The sequence below is a fragment of the Balaenoptera borealis genome, assembly GCF_965194805.1.
Source record: "Balaenoptera borealis genome assembly, chromosome: 18".
Lineage (NCBI taxonomy): Eukaryota > Metazoa > Chordata > Mammalia > Artiodactyla > Balaenopteridae > Balaenoptera > Balaenoptera borealis.
In genome coordinates this window covers 22,474,191-22,487,589 of record NC_138877.1, presented here as the reverse complement: position 1 = coordinate 22,487,589, position 13,399 = coordinate 22,474,191, and the positions used below count along the sequence as shown (strand labels likewise).

Below are 13,399 nucleotides of genomic sequence, written 5' to 3'. Positions count from 1 at the left end.
GGCTGGAGAAAGAAGGATATATTACTTGCACCAAGTAAGGAGAACACCAGTGATCTTTCCCAAAGCTGTGTCTCTTTCTAGAACATTTTTGATTTTGTGTTAGTTGTGGTTATTTCTTAAGTGTTTTAAATGAACCTGTTGCCCAGTTTTATTTGCAGTACAGATAAAAATGTGCTATTCCAAGTTTGGATAGACTATTATATTTATTAAGGTTTTGATATTTTATGCCCTTTAGACCTCCTCCCAGTATGTGTCTGTGTTAATGTGTCCCCCAACATGCATGTGCGTGGACACATGCACACATGCAGACCCCCCCAGCCGTACCCCTCACTGCTTGTTGCTAGGTAATTTCTTTCTTAAAAACCTCAATATGCTCTTTAGACGAATGCTTATAGTTATTTTTCTGAAATTTAGCATGTGAAATCTCTTGGTTTTTGCTTATTCCCAACTATAGACTTAAATGTACAGTAGTTTCTTCTGCTGCTTCCTCTGTCTCATCTTTCTGTCCTCTTAAGAATCAAAGCTGAGGAAGGACCTCCTGTACAGCACAGAGAACTATACTCAATATTTTGTAATGACCTATAAGGGAAAAGAATCTGAAAAAGAACAGATACACACACACACACATAAAACTGAATCACTTCGCCATGCACCTGAAACTAACACAACACTGTAAATCAACCATACTTCAATTAAAAAAGGCATTTACCGAGTGAAACATAAAGCAAATGTGCTGAATTGCATATTCACTAAGTCAGGGGTCCCCAACCCCCGGGCCACGGACCGGTAGTGGTCCGTGACCTGTTAGGAACCGGGCTGCACAGCAGGAGGTGAGCGGCGGGCGAGCGAAGCTTCTGTATTTACAGCCGCTCCCCATTGCTCGCGTTACCGCCTGAGCTCCGCCTCCTGTCAGCATTATGGTGAGTTGTATAATTATTGCATTATATGTTACAATGTAATAGTAATAGAAATAAAGTGCACAGTAAATGTAATGCACTTGAATCATCCCGAAACCATCCCCCCCTGCCCCCAACGGGTCCATGGAAAAATTGTCTTCCATGAAACCGGGCCCTGGTGCCAAAAAGGTTGGGGACCTCTGCACTAAGTCAAGAGAGGCAGTGCTGCAAAGTGATGAAGAGCTCTAGCTCTTGAGTTAGACTAACCTGGATCTGAAGGTCACCTCTATCACTTACCATCCTTGTGAGCTTAGGCAAATTACTTATCTTCTCAGGTCTTTTGTTTCCTAATGTGTAAAACAAAGATAATTGTATACTTATCTCATAGGACTTTTATGAGAATTAAATTAGATAATGCATGTAAATGCAGTGTGTGCCAAGCACACAATCAGTGTTCAGGAAACGAAAGCCAAGCTACGTGGCAAGAGTCGTATCTTGAGAGAATAAAGCATACCTTTGACTTCGAATCCCACTTGAGAATTATAGAAGGTAATCTTGCACCATGTCTGTGAATTTACTTGGACTATTTGGAAAAAAAAAAAAAGATCTTCTGGATTAAATTTGCACTTGCATATCTCTCTTTAAATTAAAAAAAAGATCTAATACATTGTTATAATTTACATACAATAAAATGTACTCATTTTAAGTATACAACTTGATGGTAAGACCAGAATTCAAACCCAGGTTTAGCTGATGCAAAAGCTATGTTTCTAAACCACTCCTTTATATTATTTCTGAGCTTATGTTCTCACAATTATTATTAGATAACATTAATATTTACCCAAAGCTCTCTGTTACCTACTCAAATTTGGCAAACTAGCAGGTAGGCATTAACTTCTTAGGAAGAAATGTTTATTTCTACATATTATCGTGTTAATACTTTTTCTTATTTAACTCTGAAAATGGCTCGTGTTTTTAAGATACATTGCTTTTCCTGGAATGTAGACACTGACCATGCAATTAAATTATCATCTCCTGGCTTAAAGCTATTAATGTCTGAGACCCAAACAGTAAGACTTAGTGTCTACCCTTTTGACTTGCTGTTTAGCATGTAGCCACTTTTCATTTTGTCTGTTTTAGTTTTGTTGACAACATAATACCCTATTTTTCCAGTTTTTCTCATGGTTTGCAAAGCTACAAACTCAGATGGATCAGGATGAAGGAACTAAATATAGGTATGTGGCTCTTATATTTGTTGGCTGTCCTAATTCTTAGATCATCTTAAGCATTTCATTATCTGTGCCTTTAAACAAAATTAAGGTACAAAGAAAACTTGAACAGCAACATTTTCTTTAAGAATAGCTAGAAAGGATGTGGGTCATTCCAACTGGTATTGGAAGTTGTGTGATTTAAAAAAAAGTCACATTGTAATTAATAGGTTAGGAGGGGCAGAGGTTCATTTTAGATAAGTCTAGAAAGGCTTGGAATCAAGTGGGAGTTTTGTCAGGAACTCTAAGAGGTGTTTGCTGCCTTTCTTTAGAGGGAGAGACCCAAGAGACTTCAGCGATGGCCAGCTAGGCTGGGTGTGAACTATGTTGTTTGTGTGTATTGACGGCATGGGGGAAGTGACTGTACTGCTTCTAGCTGATTTGGGGACTGTGGGTTGAACGTTTGTATTCATTTAACATTAATTAAGTGACTACTATTGCTAGGCATTGTGTTAGGCTCTTTGATGTATGATTCCATTTAATCTTCATAGCAGCTCTATAAGGAAAGGTGTTATTGTTCCCATTTTACAAATGAGTAAACTGAGGCCTGGAACTATTAAATACTTGCCTAATGTCATGGAGACTTGGGCAGAGCTGGGACTTGGACTCAGGTCTTCCAATTCCAAGTCCAAAATTCTTTCCATGACATCACACCATCTCTCAAAGGCAGACATGACCTGAAGGATGGACCTTCTTGTTACCTTGGGATGGGCCTGGTGTCCCAGTCTTTGAAAGTTGAGCCCATGATTTATTGTCCTACATGTGAAAAGCCAGTTTATGGCTTGAAGGCTGATTCCTTTTATTGCTCATAGTTTCAATCATTTTCCTTCTTAAGTATTGAAACAGTTTGTGACATAGTTTTTGCTATATTTCTGAATATAATAAACTTTTGTCAATAGGTCAGACTTTCCTTCTGAAATGCAAGCATTTGGGGGAAAACGAGACCTTGTTGTTTATTGTCTGTGCTTATTGGGGGAAAATATTATTGCCAATCCCCTTTTGGTTCTGTTTTCTAGACAGATGAGGGATTACTTGTCTGGGTTTCAGGAGCAGTGTGATGCTATATTGAATGATGTCAACAGTGCTCTTCAGCATCTGGAATCATTGCAGAAACAGTATCTTTTTGTATCCAATAAGACAGGAACCCTGCATGAAGCCTGTGAACAGCTCCTGAAAGAACAGGTAATTTGGAGTAGGAGAGAGTGTCAGTGACTATGTTTAATATTTTATTTTTAAATAGATGAATACAATTTAATTCTAATTTCCTTTATTTCTCCAAGTATATTTTGAATACTTCTCTGTATGGCCCTGTGCTAATTAAGCATGCAAATTATTACTTTGACAGCCTGCTTTTAAACTTATGTCAGCAGGGGCACGGGCAAGCTTTCGTAGGTTTTGAGCTGTTAGGTCTCAGTACAGTTTCAGAGTGAAGAGTGTATATTCACATTTGCGACACTTTTCTTTCTTTTTTTGGCTGCGCTGCGCGGCTTGCGGGATCTTAGCTCCCGACCAGGGATTGAAGCCAGTCCCTGGCACTGAAAGCGCCGAGCCCTAACCACTGGACCATTAGGGAATTCCCTATTGACACTTTTCAAACAAGGCATAGTGATTATACTAATGGTGGGGTTTATGAAAAGATGAACAGATCTAGGTTGCACTTAAACTTGTGATTTAAAGATAGAATATTTGAGTTACTATACTTATCTCAGAATTTTATCTATGTATATTTTGTATGTTTTTAAAAAGGTAATCATTTGATATTTTATAAAAAGATCATATGTAATTTACTGTAATAATCATTGCTTATTTTAGCCCATGATTGCAGAAATCTTTGGGCATTATTCTGAAATCATATATCTAATATAAACCTGTATGTCTAGTATAAATCTCTTTGATGTAATTTTGAGACTGGAGTGTTGATTCTTATGTTCTCATAATAATTGATTTTTCTCTTTTAAAAAATTCAAGTCGGAGCTTGTTGATCTGGCTGAAAACATTCAACAAAAGCTTTCCTATTTTAATGAATTGGAAACTATTAACACAGTAAGCATTGTTTTTTATTTTTTCTAGAATTAGTGGCTTTATTTTATATTTCCCATTCTGAGTATAATCTTTAACCTTATAAATTGGCTTGACTGATATTTTAGCTTAATAGTTTGCTTGTTGTTAAGATATTCCTATTTGTGAGTGATGGACATACCATTACCAGTTCAGATTTCCAAATATGATTTAAATAATAGTTCTTCTTAAATTGTATTTTTGCTATTAAAATCTCTTTGTTGGTTAACTCTTATAGTATCATATTTGTAAGCTGTGAAGGTTATAAGAAGAAATATTCCATTTTAAATCTTGCTGTGGTTGTGCTTCTATAATAGTAAAAAAAATATTTCTTAAACTAATCTCATGTTTAGTTTGAGGAAAAGTATAGTCCTCAAAACGGATTCTTGGATCCCAAAGAGGTAGTCACAATAAAGACTTCTGTGTAAATTATATTTCTCTGTGTTCTGGCTCATAAATTAATCATAATAACTGCATATAAATCATGTTATTAAAATTATTAAATTAATCTAAATTATTATAGTTTACTAAAGAGTTAGAAATAAAACCAGTAGCCAGTTAACAGTGGAATGCAATGGGAAATATAAATCATTGCCTAACTACTTGTATATCAAGATAAGAAATAATTGGGTCATTTTACTTATATTTTATATATATTATATAGTTTTATATATTTTAATATTTATCATTTTATCTATTATATTAAATATTAAATATCATGTTTATATTATATATTACCTTATATTAGTACTACTTGTGTATGTTTACTTATATTTTACTTTCAGTATGACTGTTGAACATGATAATTGCTAGTTAATCTTTTAACCTTGAGAAGATCGCCAGTGTTTGAAAGTGGAAAATTTATGTTGTAAAGTACTAGAAAGTGGGAAATCTAGGTACATGATGTATTATTTTAATATAACATTGTGCAATGGAGTATAAAGTGTTTGCTAATTCATGAAGAGCCGCATTAAAGGTCATTAGGAGTAAACTGAATTCAATCCATATTCTTTTTAATTTGTCCTTTCTTGATTGTATTGTTACACATGGGCTGCATTTGAGTATATTTGGTGACCCTTAAAATGTAAACATTTTTTTTTCCTTTAAAGAAATTGAATTCTCCCACGCTGTCTGTGAATAGTGAAGGATTTATACCAATGCTGGCCAAGTTAGATGATTGTATTACATACATATCATCTCATGTAAGTCATGGTATTTCTGTATGTTTTAAAGAAATCTTAACATCCCTATTATAACACTTCTTATGCAGTAAACGAATTATTTCTTTCTGTAATATACTTGAAGAAAAACTATAGTAAATTCTTAGTCATTGTCAGTAGTGATGTAAAAAGAGCTTTCAGCTGCTGCAGCAACCCTGGAATAGAAAGAGGGGCTGGCTGACAGTTTTATCCCATCTGAAAGGACTGGTGAGTTTTAGACTGTTGACTTACTGTTTTGCTAGATACTTCCTTGGAAACAAAAAGTATTACTTAGGGGGGGAAATAAAAGGACAAGTCCTTTGGTTTAATCACCATCTCTTTCTGCCCTCCAAGGATTTATAGCTGTATTTATTTCACCCAACTCCTAGTCTTTTCTTAGTTGGGCCTCACATATTAGCCTTGAAGTCTGTGGGGTACTGAAAATATATTTTGCTAAAAACTGCAAATATTTATTGAGCCCTTGCTTCGTGCCAGGCACAGGGAATTTGGCTATGACCAAGACAGTCATAGTATTTGTCTTCAAGGAGCTTACAATCTACATAAGATCTTCTTTTGAACTTTCTGTATAGCTTTACATAAAGGACCGGTTGGTTTTCATTAAAAGTTTGCTTCATCTTTGTAAATCTTTCCCTTTCCTTTACAGCCAAGTTTTAAAGATTATCCTGTATATTTACTGAAGTTTAAGCAGTGTCTTTCTAAAGCTTTGCACCTCATGAAGACATATACTGTGAACACACTACAGAACCTCACAAGTCAATTATTAAAAAGGGTAAGCTAACTGGTGAGGTGTTTTTTTGTTTTTGTTTTTTTAATTCATTTATTTTCCATAATGTTAGTCTGAGATTAGTACCTAGTAACTCCAATTTTTTTTTTTTTTTACCTTTTGTTAAATAAATATGCGTTGCAATTTTATTGATAATAGGACATATTAAATATGTCTGTCACAGTCTTATTTTCAAAGAATATATAACAGTGTGAAAAATATTCAGTACTATATGATAAATAATAAAATAAGATTCAAACTATTTCTCACTTAAACTTTTTCTTTTCCTATCTTTTTAAAGAAAATATTAGGAGGAAATACACCAAAATAATAAAAGTGGTTCTGTCTGAGTGGTAGAATTACATATGATAGATAATTTGAATTTCTTTCTTTACAAATGATGGATAATTTAATTTTCTGTATTTAGCAAATGTATTTTTATTGAATGCCTTCTAAATGCTTGGCATTGTACTAAGAACTGTACAATAGTGAAAGGAGCTAACAAGGTCCCTGCCCTCATGGAGCTTATGTTCGGGAGAAATAATCAGTAAAGAAGGAAAAAGACAAATTAATCAGTTACAGATTTTAGTAGATGCTAGGTAGAAAATTAGCAGCGTGTTAGGTTAGAAAATAAGAGTGGAGCTAGATCAGATTGTCATTGATCACATTTCTTTCCTAAGAAAATAAAACCTTAAAGATAATTTATTTTTTCAGCTTACTTTCTAAAGAATATGGAATATCTTGAGCTTTTAGTTCAAAACTACTGATTTTTGTATTGCATTTTACCATTCACATTGCTCTTAGCTGACATAACAGACTATATAATTTTTCTATTTTGCAAAATTTTATTTTAGGAAACTAATACGTAATAAGTACTAGTACCTACTGTGTGTTAGTGCTTTATAATTGAGCAGTGTAAAACCTTTGTGCGTATGTGTTATCACCATTTAATGGTTGCACTGAATCTCGAGAGGTTAAGTAATTTGACCAAAGTCCTACACTCAGAAAGTGGCTGAATATGAATCTGAGTTCAGTCTTTTTACCACCAAAATTCATGTAACATAGCATAAATTTTAATTATAAAGTAGAGAGAGATGACAGCTCCACATAATTATTTCTCATTTGTAGCAATAACAGTATTTAATCTTTCTCTCTGTAAGCTTTTGGTTGGTATATAGGCCAAGCAGTAGCCATATGAAATGGTTTGTGTTATATTTTCTGAATAATTATTTATTCGCTAATTATCTTCCTTCCCTATCCTCCCCCATGTTTCTTTAGGATCCTTCATCTGTACCTAATGCAGACAATGCCTTCACATTATTTTATGTGAAATTTCGAGCTGCTGCCCCCAAAGTCAGAGTAAGTCTGTTGACATAAATAAGATAATGCTATGAAATTTATTTAGCCAGCCCTTTTGAAATGCTAATATATGTTAGATCCTTTGTTTATACCAGGAAAATGAACCTGAATGAAAGGTAGGCTTTGTCCTTCCACATTATAGCAGTGTATGTTGAGGTGCTTTAAGCCCACAGAGCAGGAAACACCTAGCTCTTCCTGTGATGCTCAGGGAAGGTTTCCAGTTGAAGGTGATATTTGAGCTTAAAAAAACGTAGATTTATAGCAGACTTGAGGGGATTGATAAGGATATTTTATACAGAGAGAGCAGCATGTATAGGGAAAGTTGTAGAGACATAAAAGACTTGTATTTTGGGAGGACCTCATTTAAGACTGGAACACAAGACTTTCAGTAGGGTGTGATAGGAAAGAAGAAAGGAAAGATGGCAAAGACCATCTCACAGAGGATGTTGCATGTCATGCTAATTCAGGAAAAGTAGAGAGCCAGTGCAATATTTTAAATCAGTGTAATCCCAGATACAGCTGACTGGAGCTGGTACATGTATCTTTTTTTTATTATTGTGAAGCTACTAGAAAGAGTAGTCTGCTTTTGCTGACTCTGACCTCACTCTCTTCCTTGTTTCCCTCTTGAAAGTCAGTGGAAAGGAGTTTTTGTTTTTTGAAGTAGGAACTTGGTCTTGTTTAGAGAAGATACAGTGGTTAGTTGATGGTTTGAGGTTTAGATTGTGCCTGATTGGTTGCTTTTGCTTGTTAGTCAAATTAGCAATGATAAAAATTTTTTTTTTAAATTTATTTATTTATTTTTGGCTGTGTTGGGTCTTTGTTTCTGTGCGAGGGCTTTCTCCAGTTGTGGCAAGCGGGGGCCACTCTCCATCGCGGTGCGCGGGCCTCTCACTGTCGCGGCCTCTCATTGCGGAGCACGGCTCCGGACGCGCAGGCTCAGCAGTTGTGGCACACGGGCCTGGTTGCTCCGCGGCATGTGGAATCTTCCCGGACCAGGGCTCGAACCCGTGTCCCCTGCATCGGCAGGCAGACTCTCAACCACTGTGCCACCAGGGAAGCCCAATGATAAAATTTTGATTAGAAAAGAAATGGTGTAGATAAGAGGGCTCAGTGGTGGGTGAACATAAAATGATTATATAATTATCAGTGGCTTTCCTACATATCATTAGTAACCAATTAGTATATATGATGGGGTTTCATTTATATTAGAGACAGAAAGCATAAAATATTTACCTAGAAATAAACTTAATGGAAATATAAGGATGAAGGAAATAACAAAACTAGAAAGAAAATCATAAAAGTTTGAATAAATGGTAAACCTATCACAATAGGTTCCTGGCTGGGGAGACTTAATTTTTAAAATGTCAGTTCGTCGGCTTCCCTGGTGGCGCAATGGTTAAGAATCCGCCTGCCAATGCAGGAGACACGGGTTCGAGCCCTGGTCCAGGAAGATCCCACGTGCCGCGGAGCAACTAAGCCCATGCACCACAACTACTGAGCCTGTGCTCTAGAGCCCGCAAGCCACAACTACTGAGCCCATGTGCCACAAGTACTGAAGCCTGTGCGTCTAGAGCCCGTGCTCCCAAGAAAAGAAGCCACCACAATGAGAAGCCCGCGCACTGCAACGAAGAGTAGCCCCCGCTCGCCGCATCCAGAAAAAGCCTGCGTGCAGCAACGAAGACCCAACGCAGCCAAAAATAAAATAAATAAAAATAAAATAAATAAATTTATTTAAAAAAAAAAGTCAATTCCTCCTAGTGTAATTTATTGGTTAAGTGTAATTTTAGGAAAAATTCCAATGGAATTTCTTTTTGGATAATCTTAAAATTCATCTGGTATAGTAGATAAGCAAGACTAAGCAAGAAGAATTTGAAAAATACAGTGATACTGATTCAAGAATTTACTGGTGGATCATTGGAATGGAAAATTCTATAATTTGTATGTAAAGAAAGTTCTCAAATCTTAGAGGAAGGGCTGGAGTTTTCTGCATTGTTTGGGAAGATTTGCTAAGTATTTGAGAGGGAAAAAGGTAAGCTCTTCACTTTGTAACATTATCAGAATACTTTTTTTTTTTTTTTTGGCTGCGCTGTGCGGCTTGCAGGATCTTAGTTCCCCGACCAGGAATTGAAGCTGGGCCCTGGGCAGTGAAAGTGCGGAGTCCTAACTGGACCACCAGGGAATTCCCTACCAGAATACATTTTAAGGAGCTAAAGAGTTAAATGCAAAAATGATAAGCAGACCCAAAAAAACAAAAAATCTCTTGGAAAAAAATTACAGCATAAAAGATTAAGAATATAAAAATTAAAATTTCTGAATTTTAAACAGCAAAAAAAAAGGCAGAAATTGGAGAGAATGTTTGCAGCAGATAAGTAAGAAGGTTAATTTTTTTTTTTTTTTTTTAGCTGCGTTGGGTCTTCGTTGCTGCGCACGGGCTTTCTCTAGTTGCGGTGAGCTAGGGCTACTTTTCGTTGCGGTGCATGGGCTTCTCATTGTGGTGGCTTCTCTTGTTGTGGAGCACGGGCTCTAGGCGCATGGGCTTCAGTAGTTGCAGCACGCAGGCTCAGTAGTTGTGGCTCGGGCTTCTAGAGCACAGGCTCAGTAGTTGTGGCGCATGGGCTTAGTTGCTCCGCGGCATGTGGGATCTTCCCGGACCAGGGCTCGAACCCATGTTCCCTGCATTGGCAGGCGGATTCTTAACCACTGTGCCCCCAGGGAAGTCCCAATATTTTTAATATATTAAGAGAGCTTATAAGTCAGAAAGATGAATATCTCATATAAAAATGACCAGATTGCTCAGAAAATACGAACGGTTAATAAATATGAGTGCATGTTCAGCCTCTAGTGGAGAATACATTCAATTTAAGGTTAGGTGGCATTTTTTCATCAGTTAGAAATTGGCAAATTAAGGTGTAATGTCAGTGGTTTTGAGGATTTGGTGAGACAGGTGATAGTGCTGATAGGAATGTAATTAATTTCTTTCTCAAAGACATTTTAGCAGAATGGAACAAAAGTCTCGAAAAATATTTATCTTTTCTGACCCAGTGTTGGGGGCCCCTGGCTGGGAAGTAGGTATTATTATTATACCAGCTTTACGAGGTAAGAAGTGGAATCTCAGTGATGTGAACCAGCTCTCCTGGGCGCAAACAACTACTGGGGGTTGGCATGCACTCTAGTTTCACTCCAGGCTCAGGGCTCTTAACCACTGGACTGATATTCTTAGGAAACAACCTAGATGTCTAACAGTAGAAGAATGGTCGACTTAAGAGTACATCTAGGGCTTCCATGGTGGCGCAGTGGTTAAGAATCCGCCTGCCAATGCAGGGGACACAGGTTCGATCCCTGGCCTGGGAAGATCCCACATGCCGCGGAGCAGCTAAGCCCATGTGCCACAACTACTGAGCCTGTGCTCTAGAGCCCGTGTGCCACAACTACTGAAGCCTGTGCCCCTAGAGCCCATGCTCCGCAACAAGAGAAGCCACCGCAGTGAGAAGCTCGTGGACCGCAACGAAGAGTAGCCCCCGCATGCCGCAGCTAGAAGAAAGCCCACGCGCAGCAACGAGACCCAGCTCAGCCAAAAAGAAATTAAATAAATAAATTTAAAAAAAAATCTTAAAAAAAAAGCAGATCGCAAAGCTGAATATGTAGTATAATTCTAGTTTTGTTTAAAAAGAAAAATGTAACTGTGTGCATACAAAAACTGAAAGAAAATATTCTGAAATGCTGTGATTAATTTTTTTGTGTTTTGGGTGATTTTCATGTTTCAACTTTTTTGTATTCACAGATTTTCTAACATGAGCTTGTGTTACTATTATAATCAGAAAGCAATTGAAAATACAACTAAAACAGATGGAGTTAATGGACTTTTCTTTATTCCACAGACTCTCATTGAACAAATAGAACAACGATCTGAAAAAATACCTGAGTGAGTACCCACCGGTTCTTCAGTTTCCAAATTACCTTCCTTGAAGTGCTATTTTGCGAAGTCTGTTATGTCCCTGATATTTTCTGAGCAATTACCTTGCATGCTATACAAGCTTTTTCTTGTAGCACACAGCTCAGTTTGGGGAGCAAGGTCACAGACCTGACTTGGTGAGTTTGTAAGGCATCTTTTTCCCATATAGCAGGATTTCCTTCTCATTTAGGTAGATGCAACATCACTGCTCGTGGAAGATAAATCTGTCTTTAAAAGATAAAGGTTATGGTAGTTCATGATGGTTTGTTTTTTCTTTATATACATAAATATTTCTAGTATTTAATGTGGGCAAATGAGCAGTAACCATATAGCTTTGGAGGTTGGCAACCTATTTTGGGATTTAAGATCGGATTTAATTTACATATCTGAAATCAGAAGTTTATACAGTACTCCAATCTCATTTGCTTTTCGTCAGATACCAACAACTGCTAAATGACATCCACCAGTGTTACCTTGATCAGCGGGAACTCCTTTTGGGCCCTAGTATTACTTGTACTGTAACAGAGTTAACCAGCCAGAACAACAGAGACCACTGTGCCTTGGTGAGTTTCTGCGTGTCGTGGTTTAATGTTAAGCCTTCTTTTGAGCTGTTACGATACCCTAGAAACTATACTTGGGTAAAAATAAGTTTTGGTCCCCATATCAACAGACTTACAGAATGTTTCTTTCTGTTATGACAAATCTAGTTTAGTAATTAGCATTCAATTTGGCAAAATATTCTCATTTTGATTGATTTTTTGAGGTATGAAGATTCACAAATCAGTATTGTTTTTTGAAAGATGAAGTTTCAAAGTTTCTGGATTTATGTAGACAAATTAATCTTAGCTTTTGCTGCAGAAGTGCTTTTTGGTTTAGTGTGATTTTAATTCAGATTATAGAAAAATACATAAAGATTCTTTTTTTAAATGCTTTTCAACTAGAAGAGTAATTTTCATTGTCAAAAGCTTAGAAAGCATAAAGAAGAAAATAAAAATCATCGATAGTTCCATTGTGCAGAAAACCATTTTCTTTTCTTCAGGGAGTTGTTTTATGAATTATGTATGCATAGTCTCTTTGTCAATAAAATGTTGACTTTATTTCATAAACGCTGGAGTTGTTGTGTGTCTCTAACTGTAGATGGTGTGTGTTTGTCTCCCGCAGATTCGCAGTGGCTGTGCCTTTATGGTTCATGTATGCCAGGATGAGCACCAACTTTATAACGAATTTTTTACAAAACCAACATCAAAATTAGAGTAAGTGGTAGATGGAATCTAACTCTTGTTTTTAAGATTTAATTCGCTAATGGCTGTAATGGTTTATTATATTATAGGAGTATTCTAAAATTAACTATGGAGTGTTTTAACTTTTGTGGGTATGTGAACAGAATATTGTTGCATGGGACAGTGGTTATTTATTTTGAAATAAATGTGCAGCTTAAAGGCCAACATGCTTTCATATTGTTTATAATATAATTATGGAGACAATAAGTTATGATAGTAAGAATTCTGTATAGGGAACTCTCTTGGTATCTAGATCCCTTTATCTACACTAAGGATAATAATTCCTTCTATTTAAAAAATTCTATGATTCTAACTAATGAGGGACACTTAAAAACGTAGGTACTGTTTAAAATCCTTTTCCTTATTTTTCTCAAAGTGTCTTTCAAACCCACTGTCGGTCACTTTTGGGTTCTTCATATTGGTGATTTTGACTGTTAAAAAATTCCAAGATTATGACTCTTGTAAAGGGGAAGAGACAAATGTATCTTACAGTTTTGATGAAATACTGTATATATAGAAGAGTACTGTTGACAATATAAAGAGTATAGACAACCTAATGTTTTTCTTTTCAAATGTTTAAAATTGTCAAAATACTTGGTATAT

General features: G+C 36.3%; 1 protein-coding gene across 1 annotated transcript in view; it reads left to right on the top strand.

Moving 5' to 3' along the window:
- Positions 1-13,399, top strand: part of COG3 (component of oligomeric golgi complex 3) — a 63,522-nt gene that overhangs the window by 13,327 nt on the left and 36,796 nt on the right. Inside the window, exons 4-12 of the mRNA XM_082365392.1 lie at positions 2,070-2,131; positions 3,181-3,346; positions 4,133-4,207; positions 5,332-5,424; positions 6,086-6,211; positions 7,484-7,564; positions 11,443-11,486; positions 11,953-12,079; positions 12,678-12,769. Of these exons, the coding sequence (XP_082221518.1) occupies positions 2,070-2,131; positions 3,181-3,346; positions 4,133-4,207; positions 5,332-5,424; positions 6,086-6,211; positions 7,484-7,564; positions 11,443-11,486; positions 11,953-12,079; positions 12,678-12,769 (866 nt within the window). The remainder of the gene's footprint in view (positions 1-2,069; positions 2,132-3,180; positions 3,347-4,132; positions 4,208-5,331; positions 5,425-6,085; positions 6,212-7,483; positions 7,565-11,442; positions 11,487-11,952; positions 12,080-12,677; positions 12,770-13,399) is intronic.